This window comes from Bufo bufo, chromosome 3 (assembly GCF_905171765.1).
Source record: "Bufo bufo chromosome 3, aBufBuf1.1, whole genome shotgun sequence".
Classification (NCBI taxonomy): Eukaryota; Metazoa; Chordata; class Amphibia; order Anura; family Bufonidae; genus Bufo; species Bufo bufo.
This window is the reverse complement of record NC_053391.1, coordinates 686,277,118-686,303,042: the sequence shown is the minus strand read 5'-3', so window position 1 is coordinate 686,303,042 and position 25,925 is coordinate 686,277,118. Positions and strand designations below refer to the sequence as shown.

The following is a 25,925-nucleotide window of genomic DNA, read 5'->3' as shown; positions in this document are numbered from 1 at the left end:
AGTGGTGAATACAATTCCTCTGCAACTCTTATAGTCACGCCCCTGGCTCATCCCCACGTCTTCAAAATCCTTTTACCCACTGTTATGAGCCCCATTTATAAATTACATGTTCTTTATTCTTTTGTGTTATTCCATAAAGATCGCCCATGTCTGCTATGTTCTCCTCACATGTCATTATACCCATATTCTGGGGTACACAGTATGATAGGAGCCTCCACTTACTTTGTCTCCAGAGCCATCCGCTCTTCACCAAAGCCATTTCCTTCTGGGTTTTCTCCTGCAAGAGATATCATAGTAAGAGCCAAATACAGATCTGTTAGTTCACTGGGAGCTGTATAATCTGTATGTAGTGAGCTCCCTCTAGTGGCGGCTGTATAATCTGTATGTAGTGAGCTCCCTCTAGTGGTGGCTGTATAATCTGTATGTAGTGAGCCCCCCTAGTAGTGGTTGTATAATCAGTATGTAGTGAGCCCCCCTAGTAGTGGTTGTATAATCAGTATGTAGTGAGCTCCCTCTAGTGGTGGCTGTATAATCAGTATGTAGTGAGCCCCCCTAGTAGTGGTTGTATAATCAGTATGTAGTGAGCTCCCTCTAGTGGTGGCTGTATAATCTGTATGTAGTAAACTCTCCCTAGTCGTGGCTGTATAATCTGTATGCAGTGAGCTCCCTCTAGTGGTGGCTGTATAATCCATATGTAACCCCATTACCCGCAGACCTGTTGCTTAGCTTTAGGAATGAGGATCTGTGTTTGACCTCATTCCCACGGCGGCTTTACTGCTGGGTGGCTCCCTGCTCCTAAGTCTGCCTTGAGCGCCGAGCTGATCACTCGGTGCTCAACTGGTTGGTCTGTCGGTCATGTGACGCTGGCCACGTCACATGACCCTCACTCCCCACTATAAATACAGGCAGCCTGCTGGCCACAGGTTGCCTGTTAATTTCTAGGTTCCTGGCTATTTGTTGGACTACTGAATACTCACCTGATTCCGTTCCCTGACGATCCTTTGCCTGCTCCTCCTGTACTGCGCCTCCGTCCTGGTATTGTGACCTCGGCTCCCACCTGACTACTCTCTTTGGACTCCTCTTGTACTTCTCTACTCTCCTGGTATTTGACCCCGGCTTCTCCTGACCATTCTTTGCTTAACCCTTTGTACTGCGTAGCTCTCTTGGTTCTGACCCGGTCCGTTCATGTTCCGTATTTTGTCTTGTCTGTCTTCCCTGCACGTATCCTAAGTTAGGGACTGTCGTCCAGTTGTCCCCTGTCATCAGGACTCGTGAGGCAAGTAGGCAGGGCAAGGGGTGAGGGTGGAGCGCAGTGGTCACTATCCTTCCCCCTGTGTGTGTGTGGACGTGACCGTTACACCATATGTAGTGAGCTCCCTCTAGTGGTGGCTGTATAATCAGTATGTAGTGAGCTCCCTCTAGTGGTGGCTGTATTATCTGTATGTAGTGAGCTCCCTCTAGTGGTGACTGTATAATCTGTATGTAGTGAGCCGCCCTAGTAGTGGTTGTATAATCAGTATGTAGTGAGCCCCCCTAGTAGTGGTTGTATAATCTGTATATAGTGAGCTCCCCCTAGTGGTGGCTGTATAATCTATATGTAGTGAGCTCCCTCTAGTGATGGCTGTATAATCTGTATGTAGTGAGCTCCCTCTAGTGGTGGCTGTATAATCTGTATGTAGTGAGCTCCCTCTAGTGGTGGCTGTATAATCTGTATGCAGTGAGCTCTCTCTAGTGGTGGCTGTATAATCTGTATGCAGTGAGCTCCCTCTAGTGGTGATTGTATAATGTGTATGTAGGGAGCTTCCTCTAGTGGTGGCTGTATAATCTGTATGTAGTGAGCTCCCTCTAGTGGTGGCTGTATAATCTGTATGTAGTGAGCTCCCCCTAGTGGTGGCTGTATAATCTGTATGCAGTGAGCTCCCTCTAGTGGTGGCTGTATAATCTTTATGTAGTGAGCTCCCTCTAGTGGTGGCTGTATAATCTGTATGTAGTGAGCTCCCTCTAGTGGTGGCTGTATAATCTGTATGCAGTGAGCTCTCTCTAGTGGTGGCTGTATAATCTGTATGTAGTGATCTCCCCCTAGCCCTAGTGGTGGCTGTTTAATCTGTATGTAGGGAGCTCCCTCTAGTGGCGATTGTATAATGTGTATGTAAGGAGCTCCCTCTAGTGGTGGCTGTATAATCTGTATGTAGTGAGCTCCCACTAGTGGTGGCTGTATAATCTGTATGTATTGAGCTCCCTCTAGTGGTGGCTGTATTATCTGTATGAATTGAGCTCCCTCTAGTGGAGGCTGTATAATCTGCAGGGCTGGCGCCAGGTTCATGTGGGCCCCTGGGCGATAAAGCCTCAGTGGGCCCCCTTGTGGCATTAACTCTTACCCCAGTCTTCTAAATTCAGACCCCCAGACCATGTATTATACATGGTCTGAGGGTCTGAATTTAGAAGACTGGGGTAAGAGTTAATTTAGGGGTTCTAGTCTAAATTCCGAATTTAGGAGTCTAGTCTGGGGCTCTGATTTTATTTAGGATCTTGTCTGGGGCCTAAACTAATTTAGGGGTCTGAATTTAGGGGTCTAATTTGGTGTTTCCATTTATTTAGGTAGTCTGCAAGCAGAATTTATTTTTTTGTAGAGGGTGGGGGCAACTACAGAATATAAATAAATTATTCGGACCCCGGACCAGACTCATACAGGAGTTTGCAATGCATGGTGTGTGTGTGCTACCAAATACCATGTATTAATGCTACATGGTGTGGTGTTTTTGGGGAGGGATCTGCACAGCCAGTGTCGGACTGGGGTTCCTAGAGCCCACCAGTAAAATTTATTTTGGGGGCCATAGTACAGATACATTCAAGTATCACCTGCTCGCACAGCAGCAAGATGCTACCAGATGATTGACTATGGGGGTCCTTGCAGCAACTTTGAGAAGGTAGATCTTGGGGAGAAGAGGACACTGGTAGCTTTCCTCTGTACCTAGAAGTCATCTCAGCTCTGATCGTGTCTATAATAATACACTGGGGAGTTTCTTTAATAATTTATCAAGTTTTTATATGAACATAGGCTGTTTGAGGTGCTGTACATTGAATATATGTATGTAGTGCAATACGTCTACTGTGTCATGTGCCACTTGTGCAAGAGGTGGGAAACTAGGGGCCCACCTTGCTCAGAGGCCCACCGGGGGATTCACCTGTACCCCTGTGGGCCAGTCTGAGCCTGCCCCCAGCCTAATAGGAGAATAATGAGCAACAAACATCTTTGTGGGGGAATTCCTTAGACCCCCCCCCCTCCTCCCCAGTATACCTCAGGCTACCACATACTATGTACATACATGTATATGGATGAGGAAAAGAAATGCACAGCAAGCAGTAAAGCAAATATTACTATAGGCTCAGTCATTTTAGTAGGAATATTTGCTTTACTGCTTGCTGTGCATTTCTTTTCCTCATCTATATACATTACATTATAGTATGTGGTACGAGGTATACTGGGGGGTCTAAGGAATTCCCCCACAAAGAGGTTTGTTGCGCAATTCATTATTCTTCTATTAGTGGAGGCGGGATCCCTCCCCAAAAACACTACACCAAGCATGATGCATTTATTGCATTAGTAAGTGATAAGCCCTCACGCGGCTGCCCCCTCATGTTACTGGTCACAGACTCACACACACCTACTCCTGCCCTGCTCCTGGTTTTGGCTGCTATGCTGTCTACTTTCGCCTCCGCTCCGCCCCTGCTGTGATCAATTTCCTCCAGTCCTCCTCCGATCTGTCTCGCAGGCCTGGAGGAGATCCTGTGAGATGGCAGCAGCACAGCAGCAGTGAAGTAAGTAAAAATGTTTAAAGGGACAGTGCAAGTGAGTCATCCCCCTAAGGAACACAGTGGGTCCCGGCGCTTGCCCGGGTATGCCAGGTGCTGACGCCGTCCCTGATAATCTTTATGTAGTGAGCTCCCTCTAGTGGAGGCTGTATAATCTGTATGTAGCGAGCTCCCTCTAGTGGTGGCTCTCTAATCTGTATGTAGTGAGCTCCCTCTAGTAGAGGCTGTATAATCTGTATGTAGTGAGCTCCCTCTAGTGGTGTCTATATAAATCTGTATACAGCCGCCATTAGGGGGAGCTCAATACATACAGATTATACAGCCACCACTAGAGGGAGTTTATACATACTGAATATACAGCCACCACTAGGTGGAGCTCACTGTATACAGATTATAGACACCATTAGGGGGAGCTCAGTACATACAGATAATACAGTTAACACTAGGGGAGCTCACTACATACAGATTATACAGCCACTACTAGAGGGAGCTCAGTACATACAGATAATACAGTCAACACTAGGGGAGCTCACTACATACAGATTATACAGCCACTACTAGTGGGAGCTCACTACATACGGATTTTATTACAAGACCCGGAGGCTCGTATTGCTATTCTCCTTCTTTACTTCTGACCAATAGCAGCAAAGAAAATAGAAAAATATTGAAACATGTCACCAGCCCCTCCCCATAGTCTCCCTATAACAGGCCACACCGCCTGCAAAACCTCCTCTTTCTTTGCTGCTGACCGCAGAGATAAGTAGTGTGATTTGCTATTTCATGTCATTGTGGTTTACATATATAGGTATTGTTGGTTGATTTATCTGTACTTTGCTTTCCCCCCTTTTTGGGGCAAGTTGGGGGTATTTATCGATATATATATATATATATATATACTTTCTTTTGCTTTATCTGGGGCTACTTGTTACCTCCTCGCCTGCTAGGCGTTTAGGAGGTTAATTTTGCGCCCCTTATCGGTATTCCGTCTCATCCCCCATTTGCGTTATTCCCACCTTCCTATGCCTTTTCTTTCTGCTCCCCCTCCCTTATCGGGCGGCTCTTTTTCCCGCCGCTTACCTCAGTGCGGCTCTCCCTGTCTTCCTTGCTAGTGCGCCCGAGATCTCGCGAGATCTCGGGCACTTCCGCTTCCGCCGTGACGTCATCGCATCTCGGAACTCCGGCAGCATCGGTCCGTCCTCGGTCTTCTCTTACAGGTTTTCCCCAGCGTTTTTTCTTCCTTACTGGCCTGGGGCAAATCCCCTTGCCAGCTAATCACCCCACAATATATATACTTAGTTTTCCCACATTATAGGTAGTATTTCAGCAGTCTCAGCTATAATAAATATTTGCCAGCATGCCCAAAAAAGTACACAGTGGCCAGGGCCCTACAGAGGACGACATTCCTCTAGTGGAATTAACCCCTTCGGGGGAAGATGGTCATGCCCCGATCCCTGGTGATCAGGGTTCGGATTTTCAGGCGTCAATATCTAACGCCATAGCTGCAGCCATGGGATCTATGACTTCGGTCATATCCCAAACTATTGCCCAGGCCCTTGCTGCTCATCCGGCTACCTCTCAAACCCTGCAGCCCGTCATGGTGTCCTCACCCACCGGGCCAGGGATTTCTGCCTCCAGAAAAAGAATTAATAAAGGTGATGATGTTTCCACCAATGTTGGCGCGCTTGGTCCGCGCAAGAGAGCCTGTACGCGTCAGGCAGAACGCACGCGCAATTGGAAAAGTGCTAGAGCACTACAGGATTTGGATTCCGACTCTGATGTCGGATCTGAGGAGGAGGCTATGGATGACGCCTTTGAGGAGGCAGAGGAGGACCCATCAGGGGTCATGGATGATAACCCCCTACCCGGGTGTAGCTCCCTTATGTCCGCTGCAGAAGGTATGCCTGCATCTTTAACGGACCCCTCTGGGGAACCCTTGTTCGACCCAGATTCGCTCCACCACCCCCGCTCGGCTGAGTGGTTACCGTTGGAGCACGTCTCCAAATATTTGGAGGCTAGAGTGCGCTGTCCTCTTTCCAAAGAGGCTCGCAATAAGCTTAGGGCGGAATGCCCCAGACCTGTCATCCCTAATAGGGTATGCGAGACTCCTACTGTCGATCCCAAAATGACGCAGTTCCTCGCAAAATCCGGCTGGAACCCGCGTAGGGGTCTGGAGTCGGCGTTAAGGTCCTGTCAGGATAAACTCCTGGACATCTTTGGACCGTTAGCAAAAAATTTTGACCTGGCGGAGGTAGCTAATGCAGACAATAAACAGGTTGACCCTGTTGATTTGCGCGAATGGGTACAACGTGCCATTTGCATAGCAGGAAACGTAAATACGTCCCTGGCTATAGAAAGGCGGAAAGCCATACTTTTCAAAATAGAACCCAAACTATCCAACTTAGCTCTTACGGAGGCCGGTAAAGAGGCCCAGGGCCTATTATTTGGAGAACCTTTTATTAAGGACCTTGGGAGATTTGTGGGGGCTTTCACTGCCCTAGACAAGGCCCAAAGCTCTATGAAGAGAGTCTTTCACGGTAGGGTCTCTACCAGGGCCGGCAGCTTTAGGGGCCGCCTGTCCGGCCGTGCCCAGTTTCAGTCCCGTGGTTCGGGCCGAGGCTCCTTTTCTCAGAGATCTACCTTCCAGGAGCATAGACGGGAGCCGTCATCCTTCTTCCCTTCACGAGGAAGTTCCTGGCGTCCAAGAGGATATAGAGGAAATCCTAATTCCAGACGTCCCTACGGTGAGTCTACCAACTCATTCCAATTCTTTAAGTGTTTGTGTAGGGGGCAGATTACGTCTTTTTTCTCCAGCTTGGTCCCGTATCACCTCAGACCAATGGGTCCTATCCACGGTCAGGGGTTTCCACATCGAGCTGACGTCCTCCCCGCTGTCCATCCCACATCCACATCCTGTGGTGCTGTCAGCGGAAAGCCGCATACTGGTCGACTCAGAACTGTCGGATCTTGTCCGCAAAGGAGCCATAGAACCGGCTCCTGTATCCCCTTGCGTGGTAATCAGCAATATATTTCTGGTGGCAAAGAAGGGGGGCCAACTTTGGCCCGTTATCAATTTACGCGCCCTCAACGCGTTTGTCAGATACCGCCATTTCAAGATGGAGGGCATCCATCTCCTTCGGGACCTTCTACAGATGGGCGATTGGATGGTCAAATTGGACTTGAAGGACGCTTACCTTACTGTCCCGGTGGAGGACGCGTCCAGAAATCTTCTCTGTTTCTCTTGGCAGGACAGGATTTGGCGGTTCACGTGCCTCCCATTCGGCCTCTCTTCAGCTCCCTGGTGCTTCACCAAGCTGATGCGCCCGGCTATGGCATGGTTACGCAGTCGAGGAGTTCGTCTCATCGTATATCTGGACGACATTCTGATCATGGCCCAGGATCGATCGGTACTGCTGAATCATCTGCATTGGACCATGGATCTTCTGGCGGATCTGGGTTTCCTCATCAATCAGGAGAAATCTTGCCTCATCCCGTCTCGCGAGATGGAGTTCTTGGGTTTTCTGGTAGATTCCACGGCGGGAACACTCAGCCTACCTCTGGCCAAGGTTCGATCAATACGGAAGGAATTGTGCAAAGCCAGGTCATCTGCCCAGATCCCTTTACGCCAACTAGCCAGGATCATAGGTCTGCTGGCCTCTTCTATCCAGGTGGTTTTTCCGGCTCCGCTTCACTATCGGGCCCTTCAGCGCCTGAAGATTTCCCACCTACGGGCGGGAGTTTCCTACGCGGAATGGATCTCTCTGGACGAGGAGACCAAGGAGGAGCTTTCCTGGTGGATCCACAATCTGCAAGCTTGGAATGGCAAGGCTATCTTCGGCCATCGTCCGGATTTCGTGGTGGATTCGGATGCCAGCCTGTCAGGCTGGGGAGCTCATTGCGAAGGGATCACAACCGGAGGCGGTTGGTCAGAGGCCGAGGCAGGATTCCATATCAACGCGCTGGAACTGTTGGCTGGATCTTTCGCGATCAAGAGCTTCACGAGGGACACGGCCAGATCCTGCATCCAACTACGCATGGACAGTGTGTCAGCGGTGAGGTACATCAACGGCATGGGCGGAACCCGTTCCACCATCTTGTCTCGTTTGGCGAAGGATTTCTGGGACTACTGCCTAGACAAGGAGTTGGTTGTTTTGGCGGAATATCTTCCAGGGGTCCAGAACATTCATGCGGATTGGAGTTCTCGGTATCTTTCCGATTCCAGCGACTGGCAGTTAGATCCAACGGTTTTCCGTTCCTTAATGTCAGTTTGGGGCCCTTTCTGCATCGACCTCTTTGCTTCCCGTCTGAACTCGCAACTAGACCGCTTTTACAGCTGGCGCCCGGACCCGGAAGCCGAAGCGGTGGACGCGTTCCTGCAGGATTGGTCCAGAGATCTGCTCTACGCGTTTCCTTCATTCCAGCTGATTCCCAGGACCCTGATTCAAGTACGACGATATTCGGCGGATCTGGTGCTGCTGGTCCTGTTTTGGAACTCCCAGTCGTGGTTTCCGCACCTTCTGGAGATGTTGATAGAGATCCCGTACCTGCTCCCGACATCTCAGACTCTCCTCCGAGGTCCGAATCACCAACTACACCCTCTTCTCCTGGACGGATCCCTGCGCCTGTTGGCGTGTCGGATTTCAGGGAACCCTGGGAGGTCCCAGGTGTTTCGGGAACAGCTAGAGTCCTTTTGGAAAATGCATGGGCCCCAGGCACCAGAAGATCTTACAGATCAGCCTGGGGATCTTGGGCTCGCTGGTGCATGGCTAGGGACTTGGATCCCGTATCGGCACCTGTAACGGAGATCTTACATTTCCTATCTTCTTTGTTTGACCAGGGCAAGGCTTATCGCACAATCAGCCTGTTTAGGTCGGCTATTTCTGCCTCCCATCAAGGTTTTGATGGTACTCCTGCGGGGCAACATCCTTTAGTATGTCGTCTCCTGCGCGGTTCTCGGATGTCTCGTCCTCCTAGGCCTAGATTTTCTGCCACTTGGGATGTGTCTTGTGTCCTTTCCTTTTTATCTTCTTGGCCTCAGAATGCGGACCTTTCCCTGCGGCAACTGTCGGCGAAGCTAGTCACTCTTTTTTGTCTTATTTCCTGCAAGCGGGTTTCAGACGTCCGGGCTTTGGACTATGATGCACGCTCGTACACCCCGGAGGGGGTCTCCTTTGATATCTCGAGGAGGACTAAGACCCACATACGATCGGTCGCTTATCCTGCTTTCCCGGCCTCGCCTTCTCTTTGTCCCGTAGCGTGCCTCAAAGAATATGAAGCGCGTACTTCTCTTCATCGGTCACGAGAGTTTCCGCAGCTTTTCCTTTCTACCATTCGTCCTTTTGCCCCAGTGACCACTCCCACGCTGGCTAGATGGATGAAGTGGATAATGGAGCTGGCGGGTGTGGACATTTCTATATTTTCGGCGCATTCCGCTAGGGGGGCATCTGCTACCTCTTTGGCGGTTTCTGGCGCCAGACTGCGAAACATTTTGAAATTGGCGGACTGGTCCAGAGTATCCACGTTTAGGGAATTTTATTTTCGGCCAGGTCCTCACGTTTTCTCAGCAATTATTGAGAATTTGTCTTAACTTTGAACTTGCAATACGAGCCTCCGGGTCTTGTAATAAAATCAGATGATTTTCCTATTTCATGACGTAAAGTCATGATTTTATTAAAGACACAGAGGCGAGTATTTTTTTCCCTCCCTATGGGGTTTTAAAATAAGAATGATTTTGACTGTATATCATTTGCATATTGCTTTAACTCTATGAGTTTTTTTCTGAGTAGGTTTGTCGCAACCATTTGTTTTGTGGATACAATGTCACAATTTGCTTCTATCATGGTTCTGTTTTTCACCTTTTTTCAGGTTGAGATCGGCCTAATAGGCGGTATCCTGTGGTTTACGTCTTGGTTCGGAGGGTCGGCAGTTTGGTTCCAGCTGATCGTGTGATGTGGACAGCTTTAGGAGATTCTTCAGAGTGGTTCCTGTTGTTCCAGTTCGCTTCCGGATGGATGGCGCTTTTGTTTCCAGGCTGTTCCGGTTCCTGGTTGGCGGTCATAGGCGTGCGCAGCCTATTGCATTAGGGTGTGCACTGTAAAGCACAAACACACACGCCGTGTGCGTGTGTGTATATATATATATATATATATATATACATACACACACACAAATATCCACAGATCCTCCCCAACAGTGTGTCAATTTTGATTGTACTAACCTAATACTTAAAGACAAGCTTTCAAGAGTTTTCCTTTCTTCCTCTGTACGCTTGAGTATTCAGAAACAATCTATTCCTAAGGGTGGGTTCACATCTGCGTTATCCCATTCCGTTATAGGTTCCATTTCAAACGGAATATAACGGAATGGCAAGATGGAATGCAAAACGGAAACCTTTAAAGGGAACCTGTCACCTGCAAAACGAATATTAAACCGACCACAGTACCTTACAGTATCCCCCAGTGTGTTGCTAATCATATTTTTCTTTGCTCTTTGCATTTCTTCATACTTGTTAAAAACGTTGTTTTAATGTCGGTTGGCGCTGTCTCCGAGTCAGGCTCGAAGTCAAGGGGGCAACGGCCTCCTTGCTTCAAGTAAAGCTAAGCCCGCCCCTTACTCCTCCTCTACAATTAGATGGACATGCTGCCGGGATCACGCTCTTCTAGCGCATGCGCGGTACGCTGTCTGTTACAACGCGATCCTCACTCACCCGCATACATTTTGCTGACTGCGGATGCTCCGGACAGTTTGATTGCGCGTGCGCCCAGCCGTCACGCTATAACAGGCAGCGTACCGCGCATGCGCTAGAAGAGCGCGATCCCGGCAGCATGTCCATCTAATTGTAGAGGAGGGGTAAGGGGCGGGCTTAGCTTTACTTGAAGCAAGGATGCCGCTGCCCACTTGACTTCGAGCCTGACTCGGAGACAGCGCAAACCGACATTAGGGTTGTTATGGGGGCATCTGTGGATGACGCACTGTTATGGGGGCATCGTGGATGACACACTGTTATGGGGGCATCGTGGATGACACACTGTTATGGGGGACCTGTGGATGACACTCTGTTATGGGGGCATCTGTGGATGACGCACTGTTATTAACAGTGCGTCATCCACAGATCCCCCCCATAACAGTATCATCCACATATCCCCCTCATAACAGTGTAATTCACAGATCCCCCATAAAAGGTGACATATTCCACACAGATATCCCCTTAACAGTCTATTAAGGGGATATCTGTGGGTGGCACTGTTATGGGGGCATCTGTGTGGAATCTGTGGATGACACTGTTATGGGGGGCCAGGGGGGATCTGTGGATGACACATATATAGCAGCATCTTGTTCAATATATGTGTCATCATCCACAGATCCCCCCCATAACAGTCTCCCTGACAGTGACCCCCCAACAGGGGGTGGAGGCTGGCAACTATAGTAAGACCCTGCTGCGTTCCTTATGTAAAGTGTTGTTAAACTTGTGCCAAATTGTACTACTAGTACTATTTAATCTATTACTAACTTACTTGGACAGGACTCCAGCTGGTATTCAGTTTTTCTTTTTGACACAATCACCATATTCACTGGGCATGGGCACTGGGCGGGCAGGCAGGCTCTTCAAATATTCAAACTAGGCCGGCGGCAGCGTAACGTGACGTCACTCACTCCGTCACGCCGCACGCGCCTGCTCCTCCCACTTTATTAATGAAGCAGGCGGAGCAGGCGCGTGACGTCGGAGTGAGTGAAGTTACGCGGCCGGCCGCCGGGAGACGGAGCGCAGCAGCAGTGAGCAGTCGTATAAGCAGATGTATGTCATTGAAGCTGTCCAGGGCTGGCAGCCAGGGCTCAAGTGGCAGGCGGCAGTACAGGAGGCGGAGCACAGGGGTGTGATTAGGGTGTGCCCAGGCACACCCGGCACACCCCGTGCGCACGCCTATGTTGGCGGTTCTGTTGGACTTTTCGGTTTGGACTTACAAAGAAAGAGGAGGTTTTGCAGGCGGTGTGGCCTGTTATAGGGAGACTATGGGGAGGGGCTGGTGACATGTTTCAATATTTTTCTATTTTCTTTGCTGCTATTGGTCAGAAGTAAAGAAGGAGAATAGCAATACTCGCCTCCGTGTCTTTAATAAAATCATGACTTTACGTCATAAAATAAGAAAATCATCTGATTTTACAGCCACCACTAGAGGGAGCTCACTACATACAGATTATACAGCCACCACTAGGGAGAGCTCACTACATACAGATTATACAGCCACCACTAGAGGGAGCTCACTACATACAGATTATACAGCCACCACTAGGGGGAGCTCACTACATACAGATTATACAGCTACCACTAGAGGGAGCTCACTACATACAGATTATACAGCTACCACTAGGGGGAGCTCACTACATACAGATTATACAGCCACCACTAGAGGGAGCTCACTACATACAGATTATACATCCACCACTAGGGGGAGCTCACTACATACAGATTATACAGCCACCACTAGGGGGAGCTCACTACATACAGATTATACAGCCACCACTAGAGGGAGCTCACTACATACAGATTATACAGCCACCACTAGGGAGAGCTCACTACATACAGATTATACAGCCACCACTAGAGGGAGCTCACTACATACAGATTATACAGCCACCACTAGGGGGAGCTCACTACATACAGATTATACAGCTACCACTAGAGGGAGCTCACTACATACAGATTATACAGCCACCACTAGAGGGAGCTCACTACATACAGATTATACATCCACCACTAGGGGGAGCTCACTACATACAGATTATACAGCCACCACTAGGGGGAGCTCACTACATACAGATTATACAGCCACCACTAGAGGGAGCTCACTACATACAGATTATACAGCCACCACTAGGGGGAGCTCACTACATACAGATTATACAGCCACCACTAGAGGGAGCTCACTACATACAGATTATACAGCCACCACTAGAGGGAGATTACTACATACAGATCAACTCCCATTGTATTATTTAACAAACAGTATGCTGATATCTCCCCCTTGTGGTGGCTGCAGGCAGACAAAAATTTCTCATGCAACTCTACAGGGGGAATTCATTAAGCCCAGTGTTTCATATGTAGTAAATCTGTCATAAACCGTACTATTGACTGTTACAGATTCCTGTCAGAGGTATGGCCCTTTAATAACCAGATTCGGCACAGGAAGAGATTAACCATCGTGCGGTCGCCGGAAATCTCACCCGTTTCTACAGTAGAAGACGATGGTATCAGGTTCTGTGGCCGGAGATTTACCTGCTGTTCATTATGTTACTGGTAGAAAATTATAGTTTTGATATTGAATCTGCAGGGGGGTTAATTCACTTACAGAGCAGCCCGGCCGGGGGCCCGCAGCCGCCGCTTCTCGTAGTAAGGATTTATAATGAGAAATTGTATTAACCGCGATAAGGAGGCAGCGTTATTAAATACAGAAAGACTGGCGGTTGGTGCTGACATGCACAGAGCCCCCCCCCCCATGGCTTTCAGTATGATGCCGCATAATCAGTAACTCCATAAAAGACGGATGCTGAAGGAGCCTTGCTAACACCGATACCACACAATGTACAGATTTGGGAGCCGACTGATACGGCCAGTACTACAACCCCCCACCCTTCATAGTGACATATGGGGCCCACATGGGATATTGCATCAACGCTCAGAAGTACGGGAAAGCTGGGGAACAAACCACTGCCATAGCAGACTGTTACAGGGGCCGATAGATTCAAGGGCCACCACTGCCGCAGCACTGAGGGTCCTGACACCAGCCAGCATCAGAAGCTTATGGCACCCAGAAGTGAAGAGGATCTGGGATCGAAAGAGTGGTGAGTAAATAAAGGCGTCTGGTCTGGGGACTGAATTCATTTTGTGGTCTGGAGTCTGAATTTAGAACTCTGGTCCAGGGTCTGTAACAGCGTACGGATTTCATTTGGGGTCTGAATTCATTTTGGGCTCTGAATATAGGGATCTGATCTGGGGTCAAAATTTATTTAGGGTGTCTGAATTTAATTTGGGGTCTTTTCCTGGGTCTAAATTCATTTCATTTCAGTGTGGATTTATTTATTTATTTATTTATTCTGGGTACGAAAAACACAAAAAGAAAAACTGAGTCTAGAAAGGCTCCGACTATATAACAAATTTTATTGAAAAACGTATAGAAAGCGTTATTAAAATAGAGACAGAAGACGTCTAGAATGAGGTGCGGTATACACCTGAGGTGATCCAAAAGGGATATAGATATCATATGAAGAAGTCAACAAAGTCAGGTAAATGCTAATGCAATACAATGTATATATCTTAACCGGATGCTGACCTATGGTCACTATATGTAGAGTAGGAGCTAATAAATGGCAATACATAGGATGCAAATACATCCTAGGAAGATGGTCAGCATGTGGTCAGTGTGCCAGCTAGACCTAAATATATCACCGTATCCAAACCAGGCGACATAAGACATTCCTCATATTAGTTGTGACATAAGTAACATAACCATCAACAAAATATGGACTAAACGAAACAAAAAAGCACAAAAACATACAATGCGACTGTCTTGAGTTTCGCACCATTCCTCTGAATATGTATATTCATTTTTAATATTTTTTTTTGTGCTTTTTTCTTTCATTTTTGTCCATATTTTGGGAGTTCCCCATGTTCATGGTTATGTTACTTATGTCTTATGTTGTCTGGTATGGATGCTGTGATATATTTACACTTTTGCAACTTTTTAAATCGCGATTAAAATCTCTCCCCCCCCCCAATTTTGTGTATACAGCCCCAGCGCTGACCAATGTTTCCCCATGACTACAAACAAGTAGTCGGCAGCTATGAAGACGCATAAGGCTACTTTCACACTAGCGCACGGACCTCCGGCAGGCTGTTCCGTCGGGTGAACAGCCTGTCGGATCCGTCCTGCCGCTAGTGAACGTGTGCCCCCGTACTGCCGCTCCGTGCCCATTGACTATAATGGGGGCGGGGACCGAGTTCCGGCGGAGGCACGGCAGCGCAAGCCGAGAGGCTGCCGGAATAAAACTACGACATGTCCGACATTTATTCCGGCAGCCTATCGCCATGCGCTGCCGTGTCTCCGCCGGAACTCTGCCCCCGCCCCCATTACAGTCAATGGGGACGGAGCGGCAGGACGGGGGCACACGTGAACTAGCGGCAGGACGGATCCGACACGGATCCGTTCACCCGACGGAACAGCCTGCCGGAGGTCCGTGCACTAGTGTGAAAGTAGCCTAAGTCTGCATAGGAGCTGTATACACAGAATTTGGGGAGGGGGGGGGGGTGGGGGGTTGTCACAGAGCCTATTTCCAAGAATACTCTATCCTACCAATATAATCATTTACTGTGGTAGGAGAACCCCTTGAGAAACCATCATCAGAAAACCAGAACAGGTCGGCTATGATTTAAGTCGAAATCATATCCAAATGGTAGCAGAGAATACATGAGTATGAGAGGACATAAGGGCCCCTAGCAACAAGCTCACTGGTAGCCTATAGCAACCAATCACGGCTCAGCTTTCATTGCCAACACTGCTCTAAAATCAATGAAAGCTGAGCTGTGATTGGTTGCTATGGGTCACAAGCCTAAATGAGGCCCATGATCTGAAATGAGTTTCCACATAGAACTGCTGCCAACAGTCCTGAATTTTCAGAGACAGTCCTGGAAAATTCGGGCATTCCTGAGCCAAAGTGCCTGTGGCTTGTGTAATCCCCACCTATACGGGTCCATTCACACGTCCGCAAAATGCCGATCCGCAAAACACGGACACCGGCCATGTGCGTTCCGCATTTTGCGGACCGCATATGGCTGGCACTATGATAGAAATGCCTTTTCTTGTCCGTGGCTGCGGACAAGAATAGTACATGTTTACCGGAACTACGGATGCGGACAGTGCATGGTGTGCTGTCCGTATCTTGTGCGGCACCATTGAAAATGAATGGGTCCGCACCCATTCCGGAAAATAGCAGAACGGATGCGGACCCATTTTGCGGACGTTTGAATGGACCCTAAGTGGGGTGTTCCTGGGGCAGGACTTATGATCTGTATGAGGGGTTAAAGGGGTTTTCTTTGGGATAGGCCATCAGTGTCAGATCGGTGGTGGTCTAACTCCTGGCACACAATTAAGGGGCTGTGGCGCTGTGTCCACTTCATTGTTTGCCAGACGCAGCACCCTATTCTGGCTCGTGGACATTCACTTCAATGGGACTGAGCAGTGAGGTGTAATTCCAGGCCCAGCCACTACCAATGTGTGGCGCTGTGCTTAGTAGGTGTCAGGTGTAGAAAACCCATGTTCATATGCCCTTTTAGGGCCCTCTTTTCAGGATCCTTGTCTATTAGCCAGAGCGGAGATCGCTTCCAAAAATACGCAATACGGGCACGGCTTGGCAACGGCCTTAGGGTCAGTGAAGAAAATCACATGCAGTACTTTAGTCCGTGATGCAGACCAAACGCGCACATTGAAGTCTACGGGTCCGTGAAAAACCACTGACACAACACAGGTGGCATCAGTGTTTGGTTTGTTTTTCACTGACCATTGGTAGGAGATGCTCTGAAATTAATTAACACCGATTCTTCACGGACATTTTCACGGATGAAACACAGACAGATTTTTTCACGGACATCAAACGGACACAGAAATGTGAACGAGGCCTAAATGTTAATGAATTTGCCGGGGCTGATAGCCCTGGTCCTGACACCTTCCCGTCACTCCCCAGTGGCGAGGGCTGTGTAAAAAATGGCACGAGCAGTAAAATATTGTTGCACAAGCATTAAACATTTGCAAAACGGGTTTGTGAAAAAAAAAATTTTTACGCCAAACTGGCGTAACGACCCCCATTGTGTTTCCATCTGTGAGGAACCGGCACATCTGTGCATTACGTGGGCGGCCAACTGATTCTGATAAGAACTGTGTAATACTACATTTTCCCTGTGGTGGCGCTGCAGGGAAACTGAACACTTCTTGCTGATCGCTGCGATCATCCTGTGATCATCGCATCATTAAGGTTCAGATTGTCCAAAATAAAAACCCAGCGTCCTGATAATGATAACTATGGGGACGCCGGATGTGGCAAATTAACCTATGTGTGCCCAGATTTAGATTTTATATCCCTTACCAGACCGGTCACCACAGACCTCAATGGATTCAGTGTCATAAACGGACAAACGATTGTGAGCACCCGGCGGGGCTTTCATCGATTTCTTTACTTTACTCTCACGTGTCGCACACATCACACGGGAACAACATGTGACAGACAATAACATAACATGATGAAAGACCCATCGTCGCGTCGTTAAAAGATCGGCAGCTTCAAAATAGGTTTGGGGGAAGATTTACCTATCCCCCTGTGACACTTTTTTTGGCTGAAAAAAGTCACAAACCTTGTGTTCGCAACTTTTTAAATGTGCCGACCTTGCCACTTTATGAAAAAAAGTTTTTTTTAAACCTTCATGTGGCTTACAACTAATGCTGACAATGTCCCTATTGGGCCAGCTCTGTGCTCCCTGGGGTAATGAGGTTCCCGGTAGGGATCACGTGCTGTAAATTCTGCATGTGATTCAGGCCTGGCTACAACTCCCAATATATGCAGGTTGTACCTGCGCCTTCAGGAAGCCTCAGACGCTGTGAGCAGTAAGCACCAGAAGCTGCCTGACAGTATTCCGTGTTACTGCCTGCAGCAGCACCTCATCATGTCTGCCTGGGTCTGTGTAGAAGCACATCTGACATTGTTCTCTTGTGTACCCTGTATGGGTTTGTAAATTTTCTTTTTTTACAGTTAACCTTTTTAACAACATGGTAACATCCTCTAGAGACAGGCAGCCATTTACAAATCACCTGGAAACAGGCAGCCATGTAAACACACATACTCTGTAATAGTTGGTTTTCATCATTAGTCCTAAGTACCATATTTTTCACCCTACATAAGATGCACCTAGATTTTAGAGGAGCAAAATAAAAATAAAAAATATTTTTCATCAGACCTCAGATCAGACCCCCCAATGTTAATCAGACCTCAGAGCAGACCCCCAATATTAATCAGACCTAAGATCAGACCCCCAATGTTAATCAGACCTCAGATAAGACCCCCGATGTTAATCAGACCTCAGATCAGACCTGCAATGATAATCAGACCTCAGTTCAGACCCCCAAGGTTTATCAGATCTCAGATCAGACCACCAATGTTAATCAGACCTCAGATCAGACCCTCAATGTTAATCAGACCTCAGATAAGACCCTCAATGTTAATCAGACCTCAGATCAGACAGATCAGACCCCCAATGTTAATCAGACCTCAGATCAGACTTCCAGTGTTAATTAGACCTCCGACAAGACCCCCAATGTTATTAAAGACCTCCGATCAGACCCCTAATGTTAATCAGACCTCAGATCAGACCCCCAATTTTAATCAGACCTCTGATCAGACCCTCAATACAATGTTAATCAGACCTCAAATGTTAATCAGACCTCAGATCAGACCCCCAATGTTAATCAGACCTCAGATCAGACCTCCAATGTTAATCAGACCTCAGATCAGACCCCCAATGTTAATCAGACCTCAGATCAGACCTCCAATGTTAATCAGATCTCAGATCAGTCCGCCAATGTTAATCAGACCTCAGATAAGGCCCCAATGTTAATCAGACCTCAGATAAGGCCCCAATGTTAATCAGACCTCAGATCAGACCCCCAATGTTAATCAGACCTCAAATCAAACCTCCAAAGTTAATCAGACCTCAGATCAGACCCCCAATGTTAATCAGACCTCAGATAAGACCCCCAATACTAATCAGACCTCGGATCAGACCATCAATGCAATGTTAATCAGACCTCAGATCAGACCTTCAATGTTAATCAGACCTCAGATAAGACCCTCAATGTTAATCAGACCTCAGATCAGACCCCCCAATGTTAATCAGACCTCAGATAAGACCCCCAATGTTAATCAGACCTCAGATCAGACCTGCAATGTTAATCAGACCTCAGATAAGGCCCCAATGTTAATCAGACCTCAGATCAGACCCCCAATGTTAATCAGACCTCAGATTAAACCTCCAATGTTAACCAGATCCCCAATGTTAATCAGATCTCATATCAGACCGCCAATGTTAATCAGACTCCAAATGTTAATCAGACCTCAGATCAGACTCCCAATGTTATCAGACCTCAGATCAGACCCTCAATGTTTTTCAGCCCTTAGATCAGACCCCCAATGTTACAGACCTCAGATAAGACTCCCAATGTTAATCAGACCTCAGATCAGAGCCCCCAAAAAACCTCAGATCAGACTCCTGATGTTAATCAGACCTCATAACACCACTGTTACTGAGATTCATCTCTCTTCCTGCCGCGCAGTGCTGTGACCCAACATCGCACGGCGTGAGGTCACAGAGAGTGCCGATGTCCTTATGCTGTTCACAGGACACAGCACCTTAGTATTTGTCTCTTAAGACGCACTGACATTCCCCTCTCCCAATCTGAGGTTATGTTTGACGAGGCAATACTGAAACGTGTAGTTCTCCAGCAGTGGAAGAAATCTATTTAAAGGGCTGGTAACCCTAAATTCAGCATTTTATAACAGTGTTTTATGAGGAACGCTGATATGAGTCAGATGATGTGCGACCTAAAGTCGTGGTGATGAGGTGGCCGTCAGGGTCTACATGTTTTCTGCTACTTACCCCCTGAATGACATTAGAGTCATCCTCCCCCCACCCTGGAATGACTGATAACAGGGAACAATAGCAGGTGTAGTGTCCATTTAAGACACAGCAGCATAGAGCAGGTTTTGTATGCCGACCCCCTCATATGACCCCTTGCACCCCCAGCCCCATGAGCAGCACCTACCTGTGTTCTGCAGCCTCTTGTCTTCGCTGTATCTTCAGTCTTTAAGACGTATCTAGGGTATTTAAATACAAGAAGCTTCAGGTAGGATTACGCAGTGCATGTTGGGAGTTTTAGTCAACACCTTGCACCAGGTGACCTGATGTAAATGGAGTGTTCCATCCTCCGGACTACCCCTCCCAGCATGCTGCAGGGCACAGCTCTGGACTTGTGTGGACAGGGAGCACCGGGGCTAATCCTCTTATTCCGTGTAATCTACGAGTAATGACAGCACCAGGGGGATTAGTGCAGAGCTGGATATATAAGGGGCACTTGGCTCAGGGACTGATGTGGGACTACAAGTAGCAGGAAGTCCTGCCAGAGGGGTGCACAGGAGATGCATATTTATAGGGGTTTACAGGAGGATTAGAAAAACATGACTGCTTTCTTCCAAAAACAGCTTGGCACCCGTCCACAGATTGTGTTATAACACAGGTCACTGACTGCAGAGGAGGCAAACTGCACTTCCAGATGCAACACGTGGACGGCGTGAAGAAAAACAACTATTTATTCTAATCTTGTATAACTGGATATTCCAGTATAATAGTCTGGAGCTTATGTCATTTTCTTTAACCTGTGCACAGAAGACCTAAAAATACATACATTACTTATCCTGTACTGATCCTGAGTTACATCCTGTATTATACTCCAGAGCTGCACTCACTATTCTGCTGGTGCAGTCACTGTGTGCATACATTACATTACTTATCCTGTACTGATCCTCAGTTACATCCTGTATTATACTGCAGAGCTGCACTCACTATTCTGCTGGTGGAGTCACTGTGTACATACATTACATTACTTCTCCTGTACTGATCCTGAGTTACATCCTGTATTACACTCCAGAGCTGCACTCACTATTCTGCTGTTGCAGTCACTGTGTACATACATTACATTACTTATCCTGTACTGATCCTGAGTTACATCCTGTATTACACTCCAGAGCTGCACTCACTATTCTGCTGGTGCAGTCACTGTGTACATACATTACACTACTTATCCTGTACTGATCCTCAGTTACATCCTGTATTATACTCCAGAGCTGCACTCACTATTCTGCTGGTGGAGTCACTGTGTACATACATTACTTCTCCTGTACTGATCCTGAGTTACATCCTGTATTACACTCCAGAGCTGCACTCACTATTCTGCTGGTGCAGTCACTGTATACATACATTACATTACTTATCCTGTACTGATCCTGAGTTACATCCTGTATTAGACTCCAGAGCTGCACTCACTATTCTGCTGGTGCAGTCACTGTGTACATACATTACATTACTTATCCTGTACTGATCCTCAGTTACATCCTGTATTATACTCCAGAGCTGCACTCACTATTCTGCTGGTGGAGTCACTGTGTACATACATTACTTATCCTGTACTGATCCTGAGTTACATCCTGTATTATACTCCAGAGCTGCACTCACTATTCTGCTGGTGCAGTCACTGTGTACATACATTACTTCTCCTGTACTGATCCTGAGTTACATCCTGTATTACACTCCAGAGCTGCACTCACTATTCTGCTGGTGCAGTCACTGTGTACATACATTACATTACTTATCCTGTACTGATCCTGAGTTACATCCTGTATTATACTCCAGAGCTGCACTCACTCTTCTGCTGGTGCAGTCACTGTGTACATACATTACATTACTTATCCTGCACTGATCCTGAGTTTTACAGCAAGACACGGAGGCTTCGTATTGCTTTCTCCTTCTTTACTGACCACCAATAGCAGCAAAGAGAAAAAATTTACATACAAGGAACCATAGCAACCAAGGTCCCTCCCCACTGGCCCCTATAATAGGCCGCTCTTCCTCTGTAACTTCCTCTTTCTTTGCTGCTGCCACCAGATAAGTACACTTGTGAGATTTCTTATCAGTGACTGTATTTATCAGTGATTTATTGCTGTTGCTTGCGCTATGTACCCAGGGTGACTAACCCTGTCTTTGCTAGCAGCGCTAACTTGTTTGATTTTGCCCGCTTGCCTGCCGATAGGACCTAGCGCTTATCCACTGCGCCCCCTTTTGCATCCGTTTGCGCTTCATTGCCCCTTCCCTACTTGCGCCGCTCACTGCGGCGATCGTCATTGCTTGCGCGGCGCATGCCCCCCCACCTTCTCCTCACTCACCGGAGCTATCTCCTTAGGATCAGGTGGCTCCTCTCCCGGATTCCAGCGGCACCTCTCCATTACACCTCCGGTAGTCAGTGCGGCCGCGAGATCTCGGCGGCCATATTGGTATACCCTCAGTGACCCGGCCGGCCGCGAGATCTCAGCGGCCGTGCAGTATTAAGCTTACCGCATTTCGCGGGCTTCTCAGCGCTACTTCCAGTACCTCCGTCACTTCCGGCCCTGTGTCTGCTCCTGTGCTGTGCGGTCGGCGGCTCCTGCTCTGCCTGTGTTGCTGAGGTCACATCTTACATCAGGTGCCTCTAGTTTTAGCCTGCGCTTTGCTTCATTAGCTAGTAGCATTACTATCATGTCTACCCCTATCCCTTCTGCTGTGAATTTGCCCCCTTCCTCCCCTGAGGGTCACAATCACTCGGTTGTGGATGCACAGACGCTGGCCCTGCAGCGCTCTGTATCAGACGCCATCACGGCGGCCATGGGCTCCATGTCGACTATTCTGTCACAAACCATTACCCATGCTCTGTCCACCCAGCCACCTACCAGGTCCTTGCCAGACCATAACACGTCTCCGCAGCCTACCTTTATTTAACCTCCTGTGCCACAGGGGACTTTGACTGGTGCGCATCATGCCACCCCAGAGACCGTGCATAGTTCACGGAAGAGAGCCTTTTCCCGCCAGGCAGAACGGGCGCGGACATGGAAGTGCGCTAGAGCACAATCACCAAATATGTCTGACTCAGATAGAGCATCAGACGAGGAGGCTATGGCGGACTTTGACTACGGGTCAGAGGAGGATATAACCCCACCAGTGCAGGGTCCATCTGCATCCGCTACTGCGGCCTCCTCTGCCAAGGATGCGGCATCCTCTTCTAACGCCATTCGCTCAGAGGCTCTGCTAGACGCGTCAGGCGAACCCATGTTCGACCCTGAGGCGCTGCATCATCCGCGCTCGGCGAAATGGCTCCCCACTGAACACGTGGGGTCCTATTTAGAGCACTGGGTACGTCACCCCCTTAACCGTGAGACACGGAACAAGCTTAGGGCCGAGTGCCCCAGGCCGATTGTGCCTAACAAAGTGTGTGACACCCCCATAGTTGACCCCAAGATGTCACAATTCTTAGCCAAAACCGGCTGGAACCCTAAGAAGGGCCTGGATTCAGCTTTGCGCAGCTGCCAGGACAAGGTTCTGGATGTCTTTGGCCCATTGGCAAAGATTTTTGAATTAGCTGAAGCAGCTAGAAATCAGGGCTCTCCAATAGACCCCGAGGAACTACGGGGTTGGACCCAAAGGGCAATTTGTATTGCCGGTAACGCCAATACCTCATTGGCAATCGAGAGGCGCAAGGCCATCTTGTTCAAGATCGACCCCAAGTTGGCAAATTTGGCTCTTACTGAGGCGGGTAAGGACGCCCAGGGTCTCCTCTTCGGAGACTCTTTTATTAAAGACATGAGCCGCTTTGTGGGTACCTTTACTGCGCTTGACAAGGCCCAAACCAATATGCGCAGAGTATTCCAGGGACGGGTCTCTCATCGGGCCGGCAGTGGTAGGGGCCGCCTGTCCGGCCGTGCAAACTTTCAGGCCCGTGGCACGAGCAGAGGTGCTGGTGGTCAACGACCATCATTCCAGGACCACCGCAACCCGTCACCTTTCTTCTCCACCAGAGGAAATCAATGGACGTCTCGTTTCTTCAGAGGAAATCCAAGTTACCGCAGACCCTTGGGTAAGTCCTCCCCAGATTGGGGATTCTATGGTCCCTTGTGTAGGGGGCAGACTCCATCTTTTTTCTCATGCTTGGGGCCTCATCACCTCAGATCCATGGGTACTTTCCACGGTCAGGGGATTCCACATAGAACTCACAGGTTCCACATCCCTAATCCCTTCCCCTCTACCCATACCCTTGTCAACCCCAGATTGTGCGTTGGTGGACGCGGAACTGGTCTCTCTCAGGCAAAAACAGGCGATAGAACGTGCGCCCCCTTTCGGGGGAGGGGTGCTCAGCAACATCTTCCTCGTCCAGAAGAAAGGGGGTCAGATGAGACCTGTCATCAACCTTCGCGCCCTAAATGCGGTAGTACGCTACCGGCATTTCAAGATGGAGGGGATCCACCTCCTTCGGGACTTGCTAGTCCCCGGGGACTGGATGGTAAAGCTGGATCTGAAAGATGCTTACCTGACGGTCCCAGTGGCCAGCCATTCCAGGGATCTTCTCAGGTTCCGGTGGAGAGGCGAGATCTGGAGATTCACCTGTCTACCGTTCGGAATGTCATCCGCCCCTTGGTGTTTCACCAAGTTACTACGGCCGGTCGTGTCATGGTTGAGGACACGGGGCGTGCGTCTTATCATATATCTGGACGACATCTTGTTGATGCACGAATCCAGGACGGGACTACTGGAGCATCTCCAGTGGACAGAGAACCTGCTGTCAGACCTCGGTTTCCTCCTCAACAAGGAGAAGTCCTCTCTCATCCCATCCCAGAGGATGGAGTTCCTGGGATTCATGGTGGACTCGCTCTCGGAATCCCTCAGCCTGCCGGCGGCGAAGTTACGAGCCATCCGCAAGGAGTTGAGACATGCTCTTCTCATGCCCAACCTCTCCTTACGTCACCTGGCTCGCATCATTGGTTTGTTAGCCTCGTCGATTCAGGCCGTGTTTCCAGCCCCGTTGCATTACCGGGCTCTACAACGGCTGAAGATCGCTCATCTGCGGACCGGTGCCTCCTTTGCGGACGCAGTGGTCTTGGACTCGGAGGCCCGAGAGGAGTTAAGTTGGTGGATCGCCAATCTGGAGGCGTGGAACGGCAGAGCGATCTTTGGATTTCTGCCGGAAATAACCATCGAGTTGGATGCGAGCCTCCAGGGCTGGGGCGCCCACTGCCAGGGGGTCTCCACGGGGGGTGCCTGGTCGGCGGAGGAATCCCTCCTCCATATCAATGCCTTGGAACTACTAGCCGGTTCGTTTGCAGTGAGGAGTTTTTCCAACGGGATCGCCAACGCGTGCATCAGGCTTCGGATGGACAATATATCGGCGGTCCGGTATGTCAACCGTTTGGGAAGTACCCACTCGGCAACCTTGGCTCGATTGGCCAAGGATTTTTGGTCGTTTTGCCTGTCCAAAGACATCATGGTACAGGCGGAATACTTTCCGGGATTGAACAACGTTCGTGCGGACTGGAACTCACGCTACCTAGCGGATGGCAGCGACTGGCAGCTGGATCCACAGATTTTCTCAGCAATCTCGGAGATGTGGGGTCCGATGTCGGTCGATCTCTTTGCCTCTCGGCTCAACAGACAACTCACTCGGTTTTTCAGCTGGCGTCCGGATCCGGAAGCGGTGGCGGTGGATGCGTTTCTCCAGGATTGGTCGATATCCCGCCTCTACGCCTTCCCTCCTTTCTCGATGATCCCGAGGACTCTTCTTCAGGTCCAACGTCACCTGGCGGATGTGGTGTTGGTGGTTCCGTTCTGGGGGTCTCAAGTCTGGTTCCCTTCACTGATGAGGATTCTGGTGGAAGTACCTCTTCTTCTCCCGATCCGTCTGGATCTCCTACGCAACCCTCAGGGTCTACACCATCCACTTCTCCGGGACGGATCCCTACGGTTGTTGGCGTGCCGGATCTCCGAACACCTGGAGCTGTCGAGGGTATTTCGGCAGCAACTCGACAGTTACTGGATAACGCATGTGTAGTGTCCCACTAGATAGGCGTGGGCACTACACAAGGGTCAATTGGAGTGCGCGTTACTCCTACTCACAAGGGACAGAAATGTTAAATTTAATTGTGCATTTTACGTATTTTATAATGTGTTTTTATATGCCATATTCCCCTGTGTAATGTGTAAGCAGGCCTAGTTGGGTGTAGTGAGACATCCCAGACACTAGAGGGAGATAGGGAGCCCCTAGTATAAATATCCAGGCCCAGACAGGGAGAGTGAGTTCAGAGTCAGGAGTCTGCAGAGACAGAAGTTAGAAGGCACCAGCCAGGGACAAGCTGAGGGCCTCCTCCTGACATGCAGCTAGACAGCCCAGGCTACTAGTTGTTACCAGGAGGCTAGTAGAGGGATCCTAGCCTACCTGCGGATCAAG

General features: G+C 48.9%; 1 protein-coding gene across 1 annotated transcript in view; it reads right to left on the bottom strand.

Annotated features, from left to right (window-relative positions):
• The window catches only part of PLEKHB1 (pleckstrin homology domain containing B1), a 44,896-nt gene extending 25,113 nt beyond the window's left edge, over positions 1–19,783 (bottom strand). Inside the window, exons 1-2 of the mRNA XM_040426500.1 lie at positions 19,671–19,783; positions 223–277 (exon numbers count right to left, since the gene is read on the bottom strand). Of these exons, the coding sequence (XP_040282434.1) occupies positions 223–259 (37 nt within the window). The 5' untranslated portion in view covers positions 260–277; positions 19,671–19,783. The remainder of the gene's footprint in view (positions 1–222; positions 278–19,670) is intronic.
• Positions 19,784–25,925: the final 6,142 nt, after the last annotated feature.